General features: G+C 46.2%; 1 protein-coding gene across 2 annotated transcripts in view; it reads left to right on the top strand.

The window, feature by feature from the left end:
* Znf608 (zinc finger protein 608) overlaps window positions 1-25,401 on the top strand; it is a 106,679-nt gene that overhangs the window by 36,521 nt on the left and 44,757 nt on the right. For both annotated transcript variants that reach the window (XM_070011238.1, XM_070011237.1), the window contains exon 2: window positions 8,295-8,550. Coding sequence is in view for 1 of the 2 variants with exons in the window: in XM_070011237.1 (XP_069867338.1) it covers window positions 8,295-8,550 (256 nt within the window). In the remaining variant the exon portion in view is untranslated. The remainder of the gene's footprint in view (window positions 1-8,294; window positions 8,551-25,401) is intronic.

Here is a 25,401-nt window from a genome sequence, read left to right as displayed (position 1 = left end):
AGTATGCTTCACTACGTCTTGCCTCTTCTCTTGAGATGAAGTGTTAAACTTTTCCTTCCTTCCTTCCTTCCTTCCTTCCTTCCTTCCTTCCTTCCTTCCTTCCTTCCTTCCTTTCTCTCTTCCCTCCTTTCCTTCCCTCCCTCCCTTTCCTCCCCCTTCTTCTCTTCCTCCCTCCCTCCCTCCCTCCTCCCCTCCCTCCCTCCTCCCTCCCTCTCTCTTTCTCTCTCTCTTTCTTTTTTCTTTCTTTCCTTCCTTCCTTCCTTCCTTCCTTCCTTCCTTTCTCTCTCTCTCTCTCTCTCTCTCTCTCTCTCTCTCTCTCTCTCTCTCTCTCTCTCTCTCTCTCTCTCTTTCTCTCTTTCCCAGGATGGTCTGAAACTGCATTCCTCTTGATCTCTGCCTCCTGTGTAGCGGGGACAGTAGGCTTGGCCAGCTTTGGGTTTAAAGGGAGGCTCTCACGAGTTCCTCCAGGCTGGCTTCAAACCTCAACATTCTAGCATTCGTGTCTGGGGTAGTTGAAATTACAAGTGTGAACCACTTCCCCAGTTCTTGGTGTGTGTGTGTGTGTGTGTGTGTGTGTGTGTGTTTGGGATCCGGTCATGGGGCCTGAACTCTGGGCCTGGGAACTGTCCCTCAGCTCTTCAGCTCAAGGCTAGCGCTCTACCACTTGTGCCACAGCGCCACTTCCGGCTTTTTTCTTATGGGTGCTGAGGAATCGAATCCAGGGCCTCATGCATGCAAGGCAAGCGCTCTACCACTGAGCCACCTTCCCAGCCCGTTGGTGGGGTTTTTAAGGGACATTTCTAAAGAGATTGCAGTATGTACATGGAGGACCTGAGACAGACCATCTTAAGCAATAGGCAGTAAAAAGGAGTCAGGTGTGGCATCAAAGCACACAAAGGTTAGTTTTGTTTGGAAGACGTGTTCTTTCCATCTCTCCTACATTATCATGTGGAGCAGGTTGCTTTCGACTGACTCAGGAAGATGCAAATTCTGTCAGAGCCACACCATCTTGAATGACCTTTCAGCCTGGTCTCCACAAGCTTGAGAAGCAGTTTACAGATCAGGGAACACACCGCGGGGAAGGAAGAGCCGCTTAAGAGGTCCACTCAGATCTTCTGTGCCGTGTGTCCCGTGGGCCTGGACGGAGGGCTGGGTGTGCGGGAGGGGGCCTGGTCTGGTGGTCTGAGGATCTGCCGTGTGCTTTGCCTGGCAAGCTGTAAAGCACATGTTGCTTTGATCGTGGTCCTGAAAAGTATCACATTCAAGAGCAGCGGGTTAGGAGTGATCAAAGTTCAAGCTGTGCCATTCCCTGTCAGAAACAGAGACTCAAACTTGATTAATTTTGGAGAAAGAATAGTACCTAGTTTTATTTTTTTTAAATTGGAACAATGCTTGATGCTTCCAGTCTTTACCTCCCAGCGAGCTACAACGGCAGGCGTCGGCCTCGGCGCCTGCACAGGGGAGCGCTTTCAGGCCTTGCCTACGTGGCTAATGAAGCAGTAATGTTGCCCAGATGACAAGGAGGGGTCTGTGGCCGTGGTCACCTCTCAAGGACTGAGACCTTTTTCTGTGGCAGCACAGTCTCCGTCTAATGCTTTTTAAATTAAAAGGTGGTTGAGGGCCGGCTCCTAAAGCAGCTGAATAACAGGATCTGGAGGAGACGTGAGCATTGAGTAGCCATGCCCCAGCAGGCCCATCCAATGTGAACGTGTTGAGTCTGAGCAAAATGAAGCCTCACTTCCCCCTCTGGTTGTTGGCAATTTTAGCCGCCTGGCATCGAGGGGTGAAGCACAGGACAGCTGTGGAGATTGGTGGCAACAAATGCGAGAAAGCACAGAGCAAGTGCTCCTTGTCAGGGCTCAGCCCGGAGCCAGGCCAAGGGGGGGGGGTCTCTGCACTGAGGCGGCCAGGGGGTCCCTTCCCCCACCCCGCCCCCGCTGCTCCTATCCCTTTGTTGTGGCTGGGTGGAGCGGGAGACCCCCAAGCCTCCACTGACAGCCTCTTGGTACTGAAAACCACGCTTGGCTGTCACAGGGAAATGCTCTAGGGATGAGAAGCCGCCACCAGCAACACTCCAGCTCTGGAGCGGCCCTTGCAGATCAGCACTTGGGAGGCCCTTGAAAGAAGGTGAACAGGAGAAAATATTGCCAGGACCTCTGCAGATTTTCCTCTTCCAGCCCTCTGATTACACACACTAAGTGCCGCTATCTGTGTAAATAACCTTCTCCTCCCCTCCCTCCACCCTCGCTGCTCCCTGTCCCCCCTCCCCTGCTCTTAGGCTCTGTGGCGTGATAAATCGCCTGGCTACTGCTCAGCGTGCACCAACACCTGGGAATAATCATGCAAAAATAACAGCGAGAGACTGCCGTGCGTCTGTTCTTGACATTAACTTTCCTCCGTTTGACAGTCTGCCACCACCAGCTGTTAGACTTATGGGTCTTTTTTTCTTCCTTTCTTTTCTTTTCTTTTTTCTTTTTTTTTCTTTTCCACTGAAGATGTCTGCTTTCCTGCTTTCCTCTTTGGCTCTCTAATAGGTTACATCGGCGTCCCATCCAGATGACAGAAAAGAGCTTTGACAAAAGAACCCTTGCTAAAATGGGCCAGTTCTTTATTCTGATTTCTTAAATTCTAGTTATTAGTACTATTGGATCAATATTCCCCCACTGATTTTTATTATCCCATTAGACTATACTAGGGTTACTCCTTCAGAATGGTATTCATAATTTGCTTGCTTTTGTGTTCCTTCCTTCCTTCTTTCCTCCTTCCTTCCTTCTTTCCTCTCTCTCTCTCTCTCTCTCTCTCTCTCTCTCTCTCTCTCTCTCTCTCTCTCTCTCTCTTTCTCTCTCTCTCTCTTCCCCCCCATTTGTACAGGTGTTTGAACTCAGGTCCTCTAGCTTACTTAGCTAGCTTGCTTGCTCACTTGCTTGGCTGGTACTCTACCATTTGACCCATGCCTTCAGTCTGCTTTTTGTCGATTAGAGCTGTAGTCTCTCAGACTCCTGCCTAAGCTGGTGTGAACATCCGACTTCTAGAGCTCAGCTTTCTGAGTAGCTCACATGACAGGCATGAGCACTTGGTATCTGACCTTGAATCACTTTTGCATGTAGCCAATCCTAACATTTGGTGCTATGTAAACAGATCACCTATTGATTTCTTTTTAGTTTGGATCTCAGATATCTTTGTAATGATGAGAGTCATACCGACTTCCGCAGTGGCCCCTATTTATTGAGTGCTCTCCTGTACTTGGCTTTCTGTCTTTGGAGTAGTCACATGAAGTAGTGGCACAGAGAGCCATTAGCCTGCTTAGCTTGCCTTGGCCAATGCCAGACCGAGGACCAACTCCAAAGACTGACGTGTGCCCCGCTCCTATTGACTTACACAAGGCCCCACGTCTTGTACTCAGGCCACCAAAGACAGTCCCTTGGAAGGGGCTGTTCAATTACAGGTGTGGTTTCACTGCGTTTATGAGTGCCCCGTTGTGCTGGCTAAGCGTGCAGCGCACTAGGGTTGTGAGCAGACTGTGCACTGATGGTGTTGCACACTGATGGTGTGTAGGGTGACTGTGATGGAGTTTAGGTGAGCTTCAGTAGACGTTTGGCCCAGCAGCAGATGCAGAGGTTAGATGATGTTGTACTAGTTTCGGGCTCATCAGTAGCTCCCCACAGCACTGCCGTCTTTGGTAAACAGGGGTGGGTTTGGCCCATTGGCTGTTGCCAGATGCCAGTGTGTGAAAGGCCGAGTTTCCCCAGGCTGAGCTGCTCGGGTAAGCCCCTTTCTCTTTCCACTTTTAACACACTTTAACCACACTTAGCCATGCATTTTGGGGGGATTATAGATTTATGTTAAATATAGTAGGATATAAAAAGGAGCTTTGTGGGGCTGGGCGGGGTTACAGAACTAACTGTAATATCAAATGTAGCAGACCAGGGGCTGCCTGGCTGTCTTTTTCTTTTTCTCTTCTCCTTCCTCTTTTCTTTTCTTCTCTTTTCCTTCCTTTTCTCTTCTTTCCTTTCTCCCTTCTTTTGTTTCTCTCTCTGCCTCTCTCACTGTCACTCTCTCTCTCTCTGTTTCTCTCTCTCTCTCCGGGGTTCACTGAGCTGTGCACACGCGGAGCACTCCCATCGGGTGAGCTGAGCACACGCTGACTCTCCAGCAGCCTGTTGGGGTGATTCTTTCCTCAGTTCCAAACACAGAGCCTTTGAATAGCCCAGAGCCTTGCTTGGGGTCCCACACAGCAAGGGCTGACAGGGCCAGGACTTGATCCCAGGTTTACTAGTTGGTATGCTGCTCCCTCACAAGAGGAAGGGCTACAAAACTAATGCCACCAATTGTCTTCTGTGTGTGCACATGTGTGTGTGTGTGAGTACGCACGAGTGTGCATGTGTGCACATTTTAGTGCCAGAACAGGGGCTTGAACTCGGGGCCTGGGTGCTGTCCCTTACTTAGCTTTTTGGCTCAAAGCTAGCACTCTACCACTTGAGGTATGTCTCCTCTTCTGATTTATTTTTTTTTTGGGGGGGTACTTCATTGGAGATAAGAATCTCCTGGGCTTTTGTGTCTGGGCTGACTCCAAACTGTGATGGATCCTCAGATCTCAAACTTCTGAATAGCTAGGATTAGAGGCATACACCAAAAGTGCCCAGATACCCACAGTCTTGATGAGCTTTGTTGACCCAAAAAGTTATGGCTCAGTATGTAGATCAGTGACACGAGAAATCAGGAGGCCATAGACTTGATCTTTTCTACAAGACAAAAATAACTACTGAGGCCAGGCTCAGTGATAACACACCTGTAATCCCAACCCTTGGGAGGCTGAAGCAGGTTGGTCAGGAGTCTGAGGCTACATGGAGCGACCCTGTCTCAAAATAAATTTAACAAATGAGTTAGTGTTCTTTAAAATCCCGTTTTACGTATGAGCCACGTGGCTTTGTGCAGGATACCTTGAGATACCCAAGAGAACGGAAACTTCTGGAGGGGTAACCTCCCAGGCGGGAAGAATCGACCACGTTGTTTGGATTATTTCCTTCCTGCCTCCTTTTGGTGGGTACAGGTTCAGTTCTTGTACCTTTCCCTCCCTTCCTGTGTCCAGTCAGCTGCTCTTCTGACTTGAGCTGCTGCGAGCCACAGTTTATTTATTACCATTGCACGAATACCGTTGCCAGTATTTTCTGTAGAATGAGAGAGCTGGGCAGGGAGTCTTCCCTGTGGAACATTCTCAGGAAAAGACTAAAGCACACACTCACGTGGCTGGGCAGGGCAGCTGGAAGGCTGAAGTCACCTTCCGCTCTGAGGGGGACTCTGTGTGGGATGCGCTGAGCCCCGCCCACAGCGCTGTCTGATCGGTATCTTCAGAGTCGATGGAAATGCAGCCTGGAATCTCCCAAGCATTGACAAATAATTGGAATGTTTTTAAAGGTAGTTGAGTAAAACCCTCACCCCAACCCCACTTTTCATTTAGTGGCCTCTAGGGAAGAGAGGCCTGCCAGAGACCCTAGGGGTGGTCTCTGTGCTCGCCTCTCCTCCTCTCTCCACGGGGAGCATGGATCTGGTACTATAGACACATTTTGAGCCAATATCAGGAAAGTGGCACAACAGGAAAACTAAGAACCTAAACTTGGGTTTAAATCAAATGTATAAGCCTATTGCCTACCAGATTTGAAGGGTTAGAGTATCATCACACTGGAGTGCTATCTATATACCTTCCTATTTATAGTCAAGCTGAACTATAGCTTTCTCATTTAGCGCTTGTTGGATACCGGTCTCACCTCCTTTCTAGAATATCAGCAACTGTGACACTTTCTTTAGCTGGTACTGGGGGCTGAGCTCGGGGCCTGGGTGCTGCCCCTCAACTTTTTCTCTCAAGGCTGGTTACCACTCAAGCCACAACTCTCGTTTCTCATAGTTTGGGGGTTAATTGGAGATGGAGTCTGATGGACTTTCCTTCTCGGCCTGGCTTTGAGTCTCAGTACTGAGACCTCAGCTTCCTCAGTAGAATGACCGGCACGAGGCACCAGAGCCTGGCTTCTATTCAGACTTTCATCATTGCCTTTTCCTTATGTTGATGGAAGAAGGCTCATTTAATCCACTATCTAGATCACCCAATGGAAGTTGTATTTCTTCTTTTAGTATTAACTTAGGCCATTAATCCGGCCATATTTTCAGAATATTGTTTGATTCAGTTCCGTTGGTTGATATGTATAGCATCGGTTTATAGCCAGTGTATAACTAGCTCTACAAATCAAGAAGACGTTAGAAAACCTGCAAAAAAAAAAAGACAGTAACGGATTTCTAATTTTCTTCTTTTTAAATTTTAGAAAGTGGTTTTAATCTTTTCAGCTTTTCAGCTGTGATGAGGAATACAGGGTTGTCTTGGATAGTTTTTCGGTTTAAGTTTCCTTCCTCAGAACCTCTCTCCTCATTTGTCAGCCCAATTTTAAAATAGGAACTATCAATGGGAATGTTGATCCATCTTAAGCTGCATGTACACAACAGCATAAATCATTATGACCTATAGGTTGGGACTGCTTAATGCTTTTCTTTTCTTGGATTCTGTGATGAAGAATGCCAAACAATAAAAAGCATGGAGCAAAAGAAGTTTTATAGCAGCTTTGAGAGCCGGAAATTTGCTTTCTGTAGCATGCATCTGGGTAAAGGGCTGCTGTGAATCTTGGATCACTCAGGCAAATGAAATACAGTTTATCATTTTAGTGGAATGCAAACTGTAGTAGACAGAGTCCTTATGGTCACCTAAACAAGGAACCACCCAGGCAACTGCTTCAACAGTTAACTTAGGAGCTTACATTCTCAGCTGACACTCTGGAAGTACACTCTTTGTCTGTTTATCGGTTAGTCTAATTTTTAATTTTTAACTTTTTTTGTGTATTGGTACTGGGGAGTTAAACGTAAGGCCTAGACACCGTACTTTAACTTTTTTGCTCAAAGCTGGTACTCTACCATTTGATTCAGAGCTCCACTACTGCTTTTTGTTTTTTTTTTGGGGGGGAGGATTAATTAGAGATGAGATTCTCTCCAGCTTGTCTGCCTTGTGAGTCTCATGACCAGCTAGGATTATAGGTGTTAAGTCGCTACCACCGGCTTTACTACTCTTTTAACGTAACCAAAATGATATAATATTACAACGGAATCCAAATGCCTACAAAGGGTATCTCATAATATATGAACATCAGATAAGATAGCATTTTCCCAGAATGACCTCTGCTCCATTATTTTCAACATTCACAGTTTGTTAGCCCAGCTGATAAAATATGCAAGTATCATCATCCATTAGTCCCAGACCCTAGCCATGTGTGGCGAGAGCATGCAGGAAATGGACAGAGAGGCTTTGTGAGGCTTTTCCACATACACAAAAAACAACTATGAAGCTGTTCTGTAGTAGTCCTACCAGGTGCCAAATGGACTGAGGTTATCTGGTGACCCACCTGTTGTCTAAGTGTGTAGATTTTGGTTGCATTTTTATGGCTAGACGTTTAAATTTGTGAGGAACTCCTTTGCTTACCTCCTGGTGATCAAGGTCCAAGGGAGGTATCTGTCCACCCAATTTGTCTTACACTTGCCTATCATTTCAATTTCTTGCATTCTGAGAGAAGGTTCCCGGGCCTTGGTCAAACCGACCCATGACCCTGAAATGTTTAATCATCAGACATGTACATTGGTGAAAACTCCTGGTCTGTTGATGTTGGCATGCACATTTCTTTTTTCCTCTGTATGACTTCTGCTAAACTTTGCAATAGAACACTTAATTAAGAGTTGCTGCTGAGTATATGCTAATAATATCCACCTTGTGTTTCAGTATATGCAATCAAGTTTATATATGTTGTATATTCCGTAGAGTAAGTTAATATATTTTCATAGTGATTTAATTCATTATGGTTTATAAAGTACTTGGAAAACAAATTTAATCCATTTCCTTTGCTTTAAATGCCCAATAATGCAGACGTTATTGTTTATTTATTGGCGTTTCTTCTTTGAAAAACGTTATAATTTGAAAATAAGATTTCAGTATGAGTGGGAGATAGTCTTAATTTTGCTCAGTAATTTTCATCCACCTATTCAAGAAGCTTGCACTCTTAAGCTTACCTTGTTTGACGTGAAAAATGAAAATTGCCTATTTCTGTTCCACTTTGTATTTTTGGCACTGAGAGAGCCATCGGTGCCTATGGTAATTGTAAATGGAGTTTGGAATGATGCTCTCTGTTCTAGAGGATGTAAAGAGATTGCATAGCAGAGCCCCGGCCACCTGCAGCCCCACTGCAATAAGCCTGTCTGTCTTTCAGGTTGACTCCCTGTTTACAGTGCCAGCACCGCCGCCGCCCATCGCCAGCAGTCTCACGCCTCAGCTTCTGCCCTCCTACTTTCCCCCATCCTCATCCAGTATCGCAGCACCGGTGGAGCAGCTCTTGGTCCGGACTCGGTCCGTGGGTGTCAATACGTGTGAAGTGGGAGTAGTGACGGAGCCGGAGTGCCTTGGGCCCTGTGAACCTGGGACCAGCGTGAACTTGGAGGGGATTGTGTGGCACGAGACAGAAGAAGGTAAATACGGCCGATTTTGTTTTTATCTCCCTGCGCCCTCCTCTCCCTCCTCGCCGTCCCTCTGGGAGGGGGAAGGGCTCCGCTGCTATATGCTGCTATATTCGGAGAGGACAGGAAAATGGTGGTTTGGGCTCGCTGGGTTCTGGTTGAGGTAAGCGCCACGCTGCTCTTGGTGTGTGGCTGCTTTGACCTTCACGAGCTGGAACCACGTGCTTCTGGAAGGATTCTGAGAAACGCAGGGGCAGGAGGCGCGTTCTGCACTGCCGGGGTGAATTGTGAGAACGGGGGTCTCTTGGTGTGTGTGCCGGCCGCTCTGTCTTAGTGTGGCTGATTGAGATTGCAGAGGTGTATGGTTAAGCCTCCGAACCCCGCAAGCATTCTTGCTCATAGGAAGGACCCTTGTCATGAGGTGGCTGTCGCAGCCAGGGCCCAGGGCTTGAACCCTAGTGGAGCCAGTCATCTCTTCTATTGCCAGAGACAGAAGCTTTTCTGCTCCTTAACTCAGGCAGCCATTTGGCAAGTGCCACCTGTGAGTCACACGGAAACAAGGTGTAAGGGAAACGGATCCATGTATCATTGCTATCGGAAGTATGAATGGGAGCATGCGCCTGGCCAATAGTGGATTCAAATCAGGGTCAGCCACATCTCGCTGCACACGGTCACCAGATACCATGTTTCAGATGGCCTCTCATTAACAGGCTAACAGATACTGAGAACTAAGGGCCAGGAATCTAGACTTGCTCTGCTCTGCACAGATGAGTAGGACAAAGGAGTTTCAGGGAGAGGTGTGTTCTGCCCTCCACCTTCCTGAGGTACAAAGAGGAAACTTTCTTCTCTGCCTTTGAACTCCATTGGTCAAAGATAAAGAAGAGAGCTGGTACTGGATGCCTCCAGCCTGTAATTCAAGCTGCTCAGGAGGCTGAGATCTGAGGATCATGATTCAGAGCCAGCCTAGGCAGAAAAGTCCCTGAGACTCTTATTTCCAATTAACCACCAAAAAGACAGAAGAGGAGGTGTGGCTTGAGCAGAAAAAGCCAACCAAGAATTTGAGGCCCTGAATTCAAGCCTCCAGTACTAGAAGGGCTGTGCGGGCAGGTACGTGCACACGCGCACACCCATATACACACAAGGAAGAGTGGAGCCTCAACTATTAATTAGGTTCCTCTAAATCAAGAAAAATGAATGGAGGGCCAAGAGGGAGGAAGGAAGAAAGAGGAGGAGGAGGAGGAGGAAGGAGAAGAGGAAGAAGAAGAGGGAGGAAGAGGAGGAGGAAGAAGGAGGGGGAGGAGGCAAACTATATACAAAAGAGTGTGAGGGGGTGGGATAGGGGAAAATCTGGGGTAGGCGCAATTGCTGAACAATAAATAGTCCCAACTGGTTGAAGGAAGACAGAGATTCTTAGGGACGTCTTGGATCGCAGCGTATTACATTATAGTGTATGCTTGTGTGATAGGTCACAAACCGACAAAACATTTTGCAGAGAGAGCCTCTAAGGAAGAGAAAGAATTATATAAGTGAAAGTGACTGAAAATACTGGCTATGGTGTACTCTCTTGTACCTCCATGTGACAAGAAACAAACCTTTATTTAGTAAGTCACATTTAATTCTTTCACGTATACATCTTTTTTTTTTTTTTTTCCTGAACAGCACAAAAGACTTGGGAAGAATAGAGTCTAACTTTCATAAACTTGACAGTCAGATTTTTTTTTCCACTCAGAACATTTACTCATGGGGACAAACTAGCATCTGTCAGTTTACTGCTTGTCAAGATTTTACTTAATGTAAATGTGGGATAAGATAGTGGGTGATATATGTTATAAAACGAGCCACATGTTTTTGTGTCAGCTTGGGTTATTTTTCCCACTTGCTGATTTAGTTTTGGCTTTTAACCTTAGCCTCTAGTAAAAGATGGGATTATTTAGGATACAGAAATCTGAGCCATGCACTGGTGGCTCACGCCTGTAATCCTACCTACTCAGGAGGCTGAGATCTGAGGATCATGGTTTGAAGCCAGCCTGGACAGAAAAGTCTGTAAAACTCCTATCTCCAGTAACCACCCAGAAAAAGCTGGAAGTGGCGCTCTGTCTCAAGTGGTAGAGCACTAGCTTTGAGCACAAAGGGACTCAGGGACAGTATCCAGGCCTTAGGACCAGCAAAAAAGAAAAGAAAAAAGCAAAGAGGAAGAAAAAAGAAAATATTAGTTTCAAAAATACATGTTTGTGATATAATGAATGAAATGTGTAAAAGGAGAATAATGATACTTGGTTTGTAAGCTTCAAGAGCTTTGGTGCATATGTGTAGAGTCTCTGAGAAGTTGGTGCACCCCGAAGCACCTGCGCTTCTGTGCTGTTGCCCGTTCATCTCTAGGTTTGTGTTCCATTCAAATACTGATCCCCGCCTTCGGAAGGCAGGTTTTAGGTACTTAGTCCAGGACCTTGGGCAGTTCCAGGGTTTCTTCCCCAGCTCACATTTTGTAGGATTTGGAATGTGGGGGATATTTTCCTGTAGAAATAAGGAGTTAGACTGCTAATACAAGTTATTTTTTTTTGCTGAATAAACCACTGTTGAATTTAAGAACCTGTCTTGGTAAGGCCCTAGATCACAAAATATATTTACTGTGCAACCATTTTCAATAGCATTTCACTTGCATTTTTTTCATGGTACAATGTGTTGAAAGCCTTTGCACGAATTTAAAAAGTTAAACTCACTTGATCATTAATGTTTTTCACTTTCAGGAAAGAGACAGACACATAGACACAGACACAGACACAGACACAGACACACACACACACACACACACACACACACACACAGTAGTTTGTCTTTTGAAAACGGTTTTACTAAACAAAGAACTGCCAATGGAATGCATATAAAACTGTAGGTGTCTTTGACTCAGGTCCCATTGGTTGAGTTGAGTAAAATCCCTGATGCGCTGATTTTGACAGTATTATATAACTGGTTGTGTTTTTCACCAACCTCCTGTGTGATTTGCTTTCACACGTGTGTGAAGATTGTGCGTGCCTGGGTTTTGAGATGCTAGAATGTTAAGAATTTTTATTTGTGCTCTTTGGGGGATGTTGATGGGGCTCAGCCAGATTGGAATGTGAAATCCCGATTTAATACTTCATTGTTCCTGGTGCTTGAAATTCATTACTCAATGAAAGCTCGCCCAGTCAGTCCTTGTCCCAATGCTGTTGCTAGTACGTGAATTTTCCTAGTTGTCTAAGAAGCAAGCTGTGCTCAGGAAGAGTTCTATGAGTGAGGTTCCCTCTGGAAAAAATTAGTGGGTTTCAGATCCTGTGTAATAAGAGAGAAAAACTATAATACGCTTGAATGTTTGCTCATTTGACTCTGATCTTTCTCCTTTAAGGTGAATGCATAGAAGTGATGATGTATAGTTCAAAATTGCTCTCAGATGTTGGAAAGTATTTCCTTAGCATTTTGTTCCTAACATTTGGGACACACATGCCTATGTATAGTTATTTGTTTGAAAATTTGCTCTATTTTTAGGAGGGGGAACTAATGAAAAAACCATAATGTATCTAGCAGTATGTGTAAATACGCGTGCTGACTTGGCTTCTTAGCTCTTTTGAATGTCCTTTCCTTTTGTATCTTATTGAATCCTATTTTTTTTATTGTGCTGTTTTTCCTCTTTTTTGATCACACTGGAGAACAGACTTGGTTCAAAGACACTCGGTCACCTCTCATTCTGCCTTCATTCACCACTGCTCTAAAACCTGCACTGTCCTTCTCTAATGGTTGAGCAAAGACATTAAAGCAGCAAGAAAAACAATGGTGGCATTTGCTAACTATGGTCTTTTAAGCATGCATGGTGTGTTTCTGTGCTGTGCCTTTGAATAATCTGAAGAACTTTCAAAACATGCAGATGCTAAGCACCCTCTGGGCGCTGAGCTGTGCTGGGTTGGCAGCTGGGTCTCTCTGGTGAGCAGACATTGGTGTTTTATCAGATTTCCAGACGTGATTGGAATGGGCAGGCAAGGCTGATGATGAGAGGGAGAGAGTGTTGCCTACGACCTTCTCAAGTTCCTTCACCTTCTCTCTTTAAGGGAGCTGTATGTATTGTATTGCTTCGTGTTCCCTAGCAGAGCACGGAGACATCTACTCTTTTACTTCACAGAGACAAAGAAGCTGAAGTGTGGCAGGTGAGCATAGTTGTTTATCCACTAAGGAGAGAGAGGGTCTAACCTTGGACCTCAAGGTGAACTCCAGGGGATTTGAGGACCTTCATGAACAACTGATTTATGCTAACTTGGTGGGGCTGGACCTTACTGTTGATAACTCAAATGAGCCTGGCACAATCATTTCATCCTATGGTCTCTGCTGATTCTGTGTGTGTGTGTGTGTGTGTGTGTGCGTGTGTGTGTGTGTGTGTGTGTGTGTGTGTGTGTGTGTCTTTCTGTCTGTCTTTCTGTCTCTGTGCCTGTGTCCGTGTTTAAATTAAGGACTTGTGCTCTCATGGTTGGTGCTCTACCACTTGAGCCAGCCTTTTGCTGGTAAATTGGAGATGGAGTCTTGTGGACTTACTTCCCAAGGCTGGCTTGAACTCAACATAATCCTTCAGGTCTCAGCCTTCTGAGTACGTAGGAATACAGGCGTGAGCCACTGGTTTCTGTAGAATTAATGTTTTAAAGGTAATTAGCAAGAGAAATAAGTGCATTCTCTTCAAATAACTCCAGATGCTCTTAGGCTCTTCCGCTTCTCGTGTATCTCCAGACTCATAAAGGTGATAAAGGGCGGCGTTCTGCGGCACATCCTTGCCAGTCATCTCATTTCAAGTAGAACATTGCTCTTGAAATTCTGATAAATTTGAGAAGAGATTAAATGTTAATCCAGGATTAGTTTGTATCTTCAGTAACTGAATTTGAAAGTCCTAAGAAAGATATTTAACCGAGTGAGGCATTGTTGAGGTGTATCTCTGTGTTTTTGTGCATTCAACGGGCTTCTTAGGAGGGAAGCCAATCTTCTGACGCGCATGCTTCCTCACCCCTCCGCCTGGGGTGGGTTTCTCTGAGCAGTCTCCAGTGGCATTCGGATGGCTAATTGGCACTACTCCCAGCTGTTCTGATTGGGGTAACCCGACCCACCCAGCGCGTGTGTCTGGCAAATAAACAGTGCCACCGTAGACTGTGAACGCGAACTTGCCCCTTCCTGGCCATTTTGCCGTGGGGGCATCTTGTGAGAGTGTCGATGGATTTTCAGGTCACGTTTCCTCGTGTTTCAGCCCCGGACTGGCCTGGGATGGTGATACCAGGCTCCTGTGTGGCTGAGATCACAGACCCACCTCGCCTCACCCTGTGTATTTGTTGAGATGACATTTCACTGCCCTTTGGCCTTGAACCGTGAACCTCCCATCTGTAACTCCCAAGTAACTAGGATTACAGCATGAGCCAATGGTGGACTTGGTTTTCTATCCTTGAGATGGGGGTTGGGTGGTTTATAGTATGTTGTCCAGGATGACTTTGAACTTTGGAGCTTAAGGAATTCTCCTGGTTCAATCTCATAAGTACTTGGCATTCTGGACACATACCATTTTGTTAAAAAAAAAAAAAAAAAAAGAGGCAATGAACAACAAAACTCAGCAGAAAATTTTCTTTTTCTTTCTTTTTCTTTTCTTTTTTGTCAGTCTTGGGGCTTGAGCTTTGGCCCTAGGCACCGTCCCTGAGCTGTTGGGCCCCAAAGCTCTCCTTCCAAGAGCCACAGCTTCATTTCCAGCTTTGTTTGTGGTTTGGTGGAAATAAAAGTCTCATGGACTTGCATGCCTAGGCTGGCTTCAAACCATGATCCTTAGAACTCAGTCTCCTGAGTAGCTAGGATGTCAGACATGAGTCACTGGCTCCTGGCAAAAGACTTTTCTTTTTAAGATGGAGAAAACGGATGTTACCAGCTTCGCAGAAAGACCTCTCAGGAGATGAGGTCCTCACCTGGGCAGGAAAGTCCATGAGACTCTTATCTCCAATAAACCACCAGAAAACCAGAAGTGGTGCTGTGGCTCAAGAGGTAGAGCACTCGCCTTGAGCTGAAGAGCTGAGGGACAGCGCCCAGGCCCAGAGTTCAAGCCTCATGACCAACACCCCCACCCCCCAAAAAAATCACCAAAACAAACAAAAAAATCTCCTTTCTTCTCTCTTCCTCCCCTCCCTTCCTGTCTGCCTGCCTGCCTTTCCTTCCTTCCTTCCTTCCTTCCTTCCTTCCTTCCTTCCTTCCTTCCTTCCTTCCTTCCTTCCCTCCCTCCCTCCCTCTCTCCCTTCCTTTCTTTTCTTTTTGTGGCTTTGCTTTACTCTACTCTGCTTGCTTATTTGGCTGTCACTCTACCATTTGAGACATACCTTCAGTCCTTCTTTTTGCTGATTATTGTAGAGACAGATTCTCAAGCAGTTTTATGCCTGGGTTTTCTTCAAACCATGACCCTCCAGATTTGGGCCTCCATAGTAGCTAGGGTTTGTAGACATGAACCACTGATCAATCTCCAGCTAAAAAATAAGATTTTTCTAAGACACATTTTTCTTTGGTATGAAATATTCCATGCAATGAATATATAGCACCAAGGCTTAATTAAATTTAAATTCTTTTACTATTGGGGATTTACACTGATTTTAACTCCTTAAGATAAATAGAACTAGGAAAAAGGGATTATGTAGATTATCTTTGCATATGAAGGGTTTATGTTGTTTGTGTTGTGTGTGTGTGTGTGTGTGTGTGTGTGTGTGTGTGTGTGTGTGTGTGTGTGTGTGTTTGGAATTATGTTGCTCATATCAGTTTTCCAGAAATTGAGTTTCTGAGTCCGTGGGAATGCTTTCCTAGGGACTGAGCAGTTTACCCTTCCTGGATGGGAATGCTTACACCAGTCACCACACCCAGTTCTCAGCTGGGAGCGCTCGCTTGCGCTTGAGCTTGCTTGCCATGTCTGCCACCAGCTCGAACCCTTCCTAGAAAGGAAAGGAGACTGTCCCTTTGGAGTAATTGTCACAGTGATTGAGCAAGATAAATCACCTGTGCAAGCAGCCCTGCTGGGGCCGCGCCTCAACCCAGGACTTGGCTCTGAGTGGCAGAAAGGTTTTAGATACCACTTCTGCCTCTGTCTTGAGTGTAGTCCTGTGTCACCTGCCCCCATCCCCATCCCCCCCCCCCCCCCAGACACAAGTAAGCCAAGAACAAGACGTAAATATGAGGAAGCAAAACTCCCGGTGGAGAAGATTAGTATGTCAACCGTCTATTAGGAATCGGGGAAATAGGAGCCTCTTGTGTTTGTGTCACTGCACGTGTGTTGCATGCCTGTGCACACACGCGCGTATGAGCACACACCTGCCTGCTGGTAGTGGGGCTTGAACCCAGGGCCTAGGTGTTGTCCCTTGGCTTTTTGGCTCAAGGCTTGCATTCTACCACTGCCCAACCACTCCACTTCTGGCTATTTGGTGGTTAATTGGACGTAAGAGTTTCACAGACTCCACTGGCTGGACTGGTTTTGAACTGTGGTCTTCAGATCTCAGCCTCCTAAATAGCTAGAATTTGCAGGGTAAGCCACCGGCGTCCAGTAAAGTATTTCCTGACATACGAGAGCAGTGTGCAGAGTTCCTGGTGGCACACCAGCCCTGCCCTGCCCTGCCCTGCCCTGCACAGTGTCGCTCCCGTCGCGTCTCCTCTCACCGGCTCTCTTCCCCTGGCAGAACTAGGCAGGCCGTTTTTCACAGTACTACTCCCCAAGCATCCCCGCACGCCCCGCTCCACACGGCCTTTCTGGTCTCAAATCAGTTTGGCTTGTATTTCTCTAGAAAATGGAAAATAAGCTATACTATGATAGAATGCAGATCATAGGTTTCCAAAAGCTTGTTCTCAGCACAGAAAGTTGGCTCCTGGGCGTGATTCCGGGGTAGCTGGCAGGGTCTGACATCACCCAGTTAGGAGACCCAAATGGGGCAGAGAGAAAGTGCTGTGAGTTTAGGAGAAACCTTGATGGATCATTTCATCATTTCTCATAGCGGAATAGTAAATCTACCCAGGATAGCCTGATAGACTTCTTTCGTATTTCGGCTTCCAATTGAACGTGCAGCCACAGTTCTTGCCTAGTGATTCAGACTTCTCAGCTGACATGTGGCACTGGTGTGTCTGAACTAGTAAAACACTTTTGTCTGGGGACATGGCAAGCCTAGTACTCTTCTGGAAAGAAACAACGACAACAAAATCGGGGTGCAGTCTAGACCAAATGGGTAGAGAAAGAGTGCATTTCTAGTTTCTATCTACAGTGACTAGCCTTCCTTAGTTGAGTCTGTGTACGTGTGGATGAATATAAGTAGCTATTTTTAAAATATGCTACAAAGCAAACATTTGCCTGCCAGTTTGAGGTTTTGACTGAAATGTGGGAATTCAATTCAGCTTATAGAGTGAAATGTTTTTCTTTGAATTTAATATTCACCAAATATTTTTACAAAAAATAACCCGAACAGAGTTTTCAGCTATGTCTTTCCTAGCAGGAAGAAAATAACCAATCAGTCCCCCCACCCCCCCACCCCCATCTCCCGGCCCCAGGGGCAGCTTGGATGTGGCCAGCTGGAGTCCCTGGGGACTCCCATGTACAGCTGCAGGGCTGTAGGTTGTCATGCAGATGTCTTCTTGAAAACCATGCTGACAGACAACATCTGAAGTAACTCAAGTCAAAAGAGCCACTGAGATGGTTGCTGTGTCTTCCTTTGCTTGAACAGCTTGTTTAGAAATCCAGCAAAGGCCACCACCCTTGAGTACTAGTCACTTTGCAGGTGAGGAATAACCAACCCATGCATGCGTGCGCTGCTTCTAACTGACATCTGTTAAACTGCTGCTGCTGCTGCTGTTGTTATCATGATGATGATGATGATGATGATGATGATGATGATGATGATGATGATGATGATGATGGTAGTAGGACTTGAATTCAGGGCCTGGGCCCTGAATCCTTAGCTTTTTGCTCAAGGCTAGCACTCTACCACTTGAACCACAGCTCCACTTCTAGGTTTTTACTGGCTTTTTCTGCCCGGGCTGCCTTTGAACATCTATCCTCAGAGCTCATCCTCTTGAATAGCTAGGATTATAGACACAAGCCACAGGCACCCATCATAAAACTGTTTCTTACCTAAACAAAGAGGGTGGATGGCAAAACCAGGCAGAGCCATAAGAGGGGTTGAAGGCTTTGGCTTGCTGCTCTCTGATCCCACAACCAAGACAGCTGCAGAAAGGCCCGGGCTGAGAGACACTGTGGAGAAAACACATGCATCTGGGTACTGAAACACAAAGGAGGTCGGAGGCTGTAGGGTGGGGACTGTGAGCCTCTTGGAAAACACTAGAGCCATGTTGAATTGTCTCTTGAGAAGAGAAAAACCACCAGGGATTTTTTTTTTTTTAAAGTTCTGAGATGACAGTGGACAGATGCCCTACTGGGATGCAAGGCAGAAAGAGCTGGTTTTCAAAGAAGCAGAATGTGTGAGCAGCTCTTCAAATTACCTGGGGCTCCACATGAACTTTCAGTGAATCAGGTGGCCTGTGTTCCCCAAATCCCAGTGAATTACTACAGAAGACCAGAAATGTATACCTTTCAAGAGTTCACTTTATACCTGGCTCTTGAATAGAATGTCTTTTTGTGTATGAGCCTTACCTCCACTTCCAGCTTTTTGCTGGTCAATTGGAGATAAGAGTCTCATGGACTTCCTTGCCCAGGCTTTGAACCGGGATCCTAGGTAGGATTACAGTAATGGCTTTTTAAAAGGAACATGGTTAGCTGAGCTCGCAATTTCTTGTGAGTAGCATATTTCTAAGTATAGGATTTCAACAGAACACATCATATGTTGAATGTAACTGTGAAGTATTTGAGACTGTGATTTAACATCACCATCTTTATTTTCTCATACTGAGCAAAATAAGGTATGGGTAATTTAGGAATTGCGGGGGAGTCAAGATGGAAAACTGAAAAGCACAAACTTCTTAAGCTTTAGTGGTGCCATTAGGAGGGGTCCAGGGACCTTGTCCACAGGCTGAGGTGTCCCTTTAAGGGATTCACCCTGGCACACAGTTATGACTCATAAAGCGTTGGTTAGTTGGGAGCCAGACATGGTAGGGAATGCCTCTAATCCCAGCACTCAAGAGGTGAAGGCAGGAGAATTGAAAAATGAAAAACTCTGAGGTCAGGTTACACACATAGCAAGACCCTGTGTCAAAAAAGAAACATAAATAAATTGGGGTCAGGTAGAATTAGTCCTGATAGCTAAGCCAGTTCGTGGGAGTTTAGATTTTGGTTTGTTGAGCTGGTTTTTTTTTTTTTTTTTTTTTTTTTTTTTTTCCCCCTGTGGGTTTTATTTTATTTTGTGTCTGCACTAGGGCTTGATCTCAGGACCTGTCCCTGGGCCCTGAGCTTTCTTGCACAAGGCTGGCAGTCTACCAGTTGAGCCACAGTTCCACTTCTGTGTGTGTGTGTGTGTGTGTGTGTGTGTGTGTGTGTGTGTGTGTGTGGTTAATTGGAAATAGAATCTGACAGACATTCTTGCTCAGGCTGGTTTTGAACGGGATTACTGGGATCTCAGCCTCAGGAGTAGTAGGATTACAGGCATGAGGCACTAGTGCCCTTTTTCCCTCCTCTAGATTTGACTTGTATCCTGACCCTGCTGATGGGTAGCGTCAGGCTTGACACTGAACTTCACTTAAGGAAGGTGGGATGTGGCAGATAAGTTCCCAAGGGGCATGCTTGGGCTAACTTGGGCTTCGCTCGTAGGTCTACCTTTGTATTCCTTTGCTCTGCGAATTCTGGCAATCTGAAGTGTTAGCATGTGCACTTGGTGCCACCCTGGCGTTTGTTTCCTTCTGCTCATTAATGAAAAGTGACAAAGGACAGCAGGTGTGCCAAGCCAGTTGGGAAGCATATTAAGATTGATTGCAATCCAAAATGGAAATATTAACATCGTGGGAAGGTAGCTGAAGCCATCTATTGCACGCGAATGTTTTGTTTTTCTGGAGGTGACTGGGTCCACAGTACCCAGTTTAAAAAAGAGCATTACAAGTGGTGTGTCTCTCTAAGCCCTCCAGAGAACTAAGCAAAAGGAGCACTCTATATTTCATACTGAATGCTCTGCTTGTGACCCCCCCCCCTTTGGAAAGTGTGCAATTCCATAAACTGGCAAAAAAAATGCTGTCATATTTTGCTTAAAACTACTTGTGTTTTTTCAGCACTGTTCTGATCTCTTTGTTTTAGCAGTGGTTTAGAAATAAAATGTATTGTTGCAGAATCATCAAGCGTTCTTGTGCACTTCAGTCACAACTACCCCTATCTAAACTGTTGAGAAGTGAACTGTAGCAAAACAATCAGAAAAACCAAATTAGAACAGTGGCACACTTGCCATACCTCAGAGGTAACTTTTTTGGTGTGGGTATTTCAGCACTGGGGCTCGAACTCAGGACCCTAGATGCTATCCTACAGTGTTTTCAGTCAAAGCTGGGGCTCTACCACTCGATCCACAGCTCCACTTCTAGCTTTTTGCTGGTTAACTGGAGATAAGACTCCCACAGACTTTCCTGCTCAGGCTGGTTTTGAATCGTGATCCTCAGCTCTTGGTCTCATGAATACTTAGGATTACAGGTTGTGAGCCATTAGTGTCTGGCTGAGGTAACTTTTATAAGAAACGGAGACTGGCTACAGGGAAAGGAAAACCCTGCAACCACTGAAGTTCTGTTGGGATTCTCATTTCCCACTGTCCCCACTTACTGTACCAGTGGATGGGTGTTGACCTGGTGAAATTCTTTTCCTCTGCTTTGGTAAACACGATCCCATTCCCTGTGTAAAGGAATGCATTGGACATAACTTGAATAATATGGTGTAGATCAAAAACGCCTTGGGATTTGTGTGGAGGCTTGATCTGATACAAGGGGAAAGAACTCTGGAACACAGGACTGGATGAGACAACCAGGCTCCTGCTGGTCACGGTAGCACATGCCCGAAATCCCAGCATGCGTGGAGGGCCATGCGTTCAAGGTCAGCCTTAGTATCTTGCTATGTACCAGAACCCTGTCTCAAAAAAAGGGGGGGAAGAAACAGAGGGGGGAGAGGGAGAAAGAAGAAGAGAGAACAACTGTGTATTCTGACTTCTCCCCATCTGGCTCGTGGCCAGACTTCCCTCTTCCTCATGAAAGCTGGCAGAGGGCAGAGGGCAGAGGGCAGAGGGCGGAGGGCGGAGGGCGGAGGGCGGAGGGCAAGGCGCGTTTGGGTAGCAGAGGCGTGTACCATTCTTCCGCTGTTGTGAATAGCAGACTCATTTCTGACGTAAAAGATTCCGAAGACAGTTCTTGGGAGATAGTCGACCACGCTGCGGTGGCTCTTCCGTACCTGGGGAGGGCCAGGCCGTACAGTGGGCATGCGCGGCTCGCGGCTCCCCAGAATGCACCGGCGTGCGGCGCGCTGCTGGTCTGGATGCGCTCACTTCCGGCTAGGAAGCACGTGCCTCGGCAAGGCCCTCGGGAGGAGGGAGGTTCTAGGCTGTAGGTGGTCACGGCCTCGGGTCCAGGTCTAGGAAGAGACATTCCCCCCCCCCCCCCACCCCGCCCCAGTGTACTGCGCATGCCCCACCCCGCCCCAGTGTACTGCGCATGCCCCACCCCGCCCCGGTGTACCGCGCATGCCCAGCGCCCTGTTCCTGGACACACCTGCTCTGATGCAGAGATGCGATCGCATGCGCAGAGTCACCGCAGAAATGCAGCTCTGCGTCCGCTTTAGCTTGGGTTCGAGTGACACATGCGACTCGTTTGAAAGGCCTTTGAATTCTGAAAGACCTTCACAAAAAGCTAGTTTGCTATGCCTCCTTTCCCACTTGGCGTCCTTTGGACCCCCCCCCCCCCCCCCCAGAGACAGCTAACTACCTTGAACTTGCATTTTTCGCTCTCTTTCAACACATGTTCATAAGACTCGTTCTGGATGTGCTTTTCTCTAGTTTGGTTATTTGGGAAGATGATTTAGTCCTCATATCTTCCCCAAGACAACGATTTTCCCACCATCTCTCCTCCCAGGGTAGTGTGGATTATGAAATGTCTATTGCAGAACCTCAAAGCCAGCAGCCCGGGCTCTCTGGGTTGGGACTCTGAGGCACTTGGCCATGCTTCTAGGTCAAGTTGTCTTGGGAGTTTTCACTGAATAGAGCTGAGGACAGTTGGAGCCGACTTCCTCGCTCACTTACACGCTTGCTGGCAGGCTTTAGTCCCCCTGGGCTTTGGGGCTGAGGGCCTTAACTCATTGCTAGACCACATGGGCCACTCCATAAGAGAGGAGCTGCCCTTAGCATGGTAGCTTGTTTCTCCATGAGACGAGAGGAGAGAGACCAAAATAGCATCGATCTTTTCTGTTGTTCTGTTGTTTTTAATAATTTAATGTTAGTAATGACCAACCCATGACAGCTGGGTACTGGTGGCTCACACCTGTCATCCTAGCTACTCAGGATGCTGAGATCTGAAGGATCATAGTTCATGGCCAGTCTAGGAAGAAATGTTTTCTAGACGACATTTCAGGAAAAAGCAGAAATGCAGAGGTGTGGCTCAAGTGGTAGAGTGTCAGCCCTCTGAGCACGTGGAAGGCTCTGAATTCAAACCCAGGTTAAGGAAGGAAAGGAAAGGGAAGGAGAGGGGAGGGGAGGGGAACATAATTGTGACTCTGAATGTATTATTCACAGAAAGGCCTTCTCCCTGGAGTTAATACTGGATTTTTTTTTTTCTATTTTCTCACTAGTTTATCATCAGCTGTCTTGTTCTCTGTGTGGAAATTCATCAGGTTCCCTATGCATTCACTTTTGAGACTCGTTTCTTCCAGTCTTCTGACCTGCTCTTGTCTCCACTGGCTACACAGGCTTGATTCTCACTGCAAGATCTCTCCTTGAGGGCTGCAGTGAAGGTGGCTTCCCTCTCTGCCTCTTTCGCTTCATTGCTGTGGATTCTGTCTTTTGATAGCTTCCTCGTGGGAAGAAACAATTGTGAAATCCCGAACACCTAAAAACATTTTTCTTCTCTGTTCCTGCTTGGTTAATAATGTGGTGAGAAGAAGAACCAGCAGGCAGACATCTTTCCCCAGGCCTCTGGACCTGGTGCTGGCTCCCCAGGGTGGTCTTGGAGAACTCCAGGGTCATTCCCATCTGAGATAGTTTGACCCCGGTTGCCTGTGCATAGGTCTTCAGCTTTGTCTCAGCCTTGACGTGGCTCTGTGACCATCTTTGTCATGCATCTTGTAAGAAATCTCTTGTGTTGAGCTTCATCTTCTCATTGGACAGGGAGGCTGTATAGTGACAGAGATGTGATAGACAGTTTCTGTGGACAGAATATAACCTCCACTCATGTTCTATCCTTTAGAACTCCTTTATTTAGAACTTTCTGTGTCAGTCTTCTGATCCTTCCTCTCCTTCTTCAGAGTTCTGACTTAAAGGTATTTCCTGGTTTCCAGGGTTCCCTCCCCCACACTTATCACTGGTTTTTTTTTTTTTTTTCACAGACAAATCTAGTCTAATATTTTCCATTTCTGAAAGCTATTTTTTAAAGCATCAGACTTGTTCCTTTTAAGAAGATGCTTCTTCTTGTTTGGTGAATCCAGTTTCATTTTTCTGAAACCTTTCTAATGACCTTTTTCTCTTCTTTTTTCCTCTCAGAACAATTTTTCATTCCTCTTATTTGACCTTCCTATTTCATGCTGGTGACCTTCCCGATCCTTAGCTGGCTTTCTAATACCGCTGTGTGAAGAAGCTGATTTGAGATTTCGCATGCTTGGTTGGAACTTGTTGGTATAAACATGGTTTGCATGGATCATTTTCCTACAGAGTCCTTGAGCTGTGCCTTTTGGAACTTGAACTCAGAGCCTTGCATTTACTAGCAGGCACTGTGCCAGTTATACCACACCTCTAGCTCTTTTTTCCCCTTGTAACTATTTTTTCTTATAGAAGTTTGCATTTTTCCCTGGGGATGGCCTCCACTGATTCTCCTACCTTCCTTCCCCTCCCAGCCAGCACACCTAGCTGGGTGACAGGTGCACTTACCTACCTTCCCCTCCCTGCCCGCACACCTAGCGGGCGACTGGTGCATTCCACCACCCCAGCTTTTATTTGTTGAGCTAGGATCTTGCTTTGTGCTCAAGCTGGCCTTGAGTTAGATTCCTTCCAAACACTGTCCCTGCAGTAGCTTAGATTACCAGCATGCTCCACCATGTCTAGTTGTGCATTATGTAAGTCTCCTCAGAAACAGTTCCTCTGTTTTGCTGACTCCTGTCATTCTTGGTATGGACTTTAGGAGGAACAAAGGAAGAAGATTTTACTTCTTATTCTATAAACTTTAACTTAATCTTTCTGTGCTTTTAATTTATTTATTTATTTTTGGGTACGGTCATGGGGCCTGAACTCTGGGCCTGGGCGCTGCCCCTCAGCTCTTCAGCTCAAGGCTAGCGCTCTACCACTTGAGCCACAGCACCACTTCCGGCTTTTTTCTTTTTGCTTATGTGGTGCTGAGGAATTGAACCCAGGGCCTCGGGCATGCAAGGCAAGCGCTCTACCACTGAGCCACCTTCCCAGTCCCTTTCTGTGCTTTTTAAAAATGATCATAATATCCTTGTTTTATAGATTAGAAAATGCTTAGATAGCCCAGTTCCTTTTTGAAATGTCTCGATAGTTGCCATTTATTCCATGGTCTGAGACTGAGGTCATTTTAATCTATGTAATCATAATGATCATTCCACATCTGGAGAGATCATATAATTAAATTTATTGTTATAGCTTTCTTTGTCCTTTTTTTGTTGTTCTTCCAAGTGTGGCTTTAGTTACACTTGGTTTCCAAACAGACGATAAGTTTCAGAATTTAAAATCTGACAACAGCAGTAGACAGATGAAAATGAAACTTTTTTTTTCTTTTGTCCTTGGGTGGGGAAGAGGCCTTGTACCCTGTCTCTCTTTCCCAACGCTGGCTCTCTGTCACGTGAATCACACCTCCATTTCTGACTTTTTGCTGGTTAAATGGACATGAGAGCCTTGTAGCCTTTTCTGCCCAGGCTCCCTTCAAACAGTGATCCTCTGATCTCAGCCGCTGAGTAGCTAGGATTGCAGGCGTGACCCACGGGAGCTGGCGCACATGCAACTTTCTTTAAAAAAAAAAAATTATCTTTGAGTAGTTGTGCGAAGGAGTTTCAATTCACTGTCAGTTCTCTGAGTACAATGCATCTTGATATGAATCTTTCAGGGTAGCCAAGTGGCTTGTTTGTTTGTTTGAATCCTGTTTATCTCAATAAAATGAGCTTGGTAGACTTTAGAAATCAATAGATCCCTCAAACCTGACCCTACCTATCTTGCTGGGTCATTATTCCGGGCTTGAACTCCGTGCCCTTGATTGTGCTAATTGAGTTGTTCACGCAGCTGATTTTTCTTCCTAATGTATATAGTAAAACTCTCACTTCCTTCTTCATTGAGCAAAACCCTTGCATATCTGCACTCGTAAAAAGCTAAGTCTCAGGCATTTTCCTTCTCTAAGGCAGAGGCCCTGAAGCCTCTGCCGCTGCAATCTGTGGCAAGCTGGGGCCTGGGCTGCGGCGTGCGCTGGGGCCTGGGCAGGATGTGGTGCACAAGAGATCGGAGCTCTGCTCAGGGAACCCCTGCACGTGCAATTCCTTGTGCTTTCCAACTGAGTTCTCAGCCCAGAAAAGTGCTGTGTCCCTGTGTCCTCTTCTACCTGCCTTCCTCCGTTAGCACAAAGGCCATAAAAGATGATGGTGAATGTCACAAGGATATCTTCTAGGGCACGATTTCTGTCTGGCTTCTTCATGAATGTAACCCTCCCCCCCCCCCCCCCCCCCGTGTGGAGCATGTG

Source organism: Dipodomys merriami, unplaced genomic scaffold (genome assembly GCF_024711535.1).
Source record: "Dipodomys merriami isolate MVZ:Mamm:240054 unplaced genomic scaffold, mDipMer1.0.p SCAF_81, whole genome shotgun sequence".
Classification (NCBI taxonomy): domain Eukaryota; kingdom Metazoa; phylum Chordata; class Mammalia; order Rodentia; family Heteromyidae; genus Dipodomys; species Dipodomys merriami.
The sequence above is the reverse complement of the archived record's forward strand: the minus strand, read 5'-3'. Positions and strand labels throughout refer to the sequence as shown.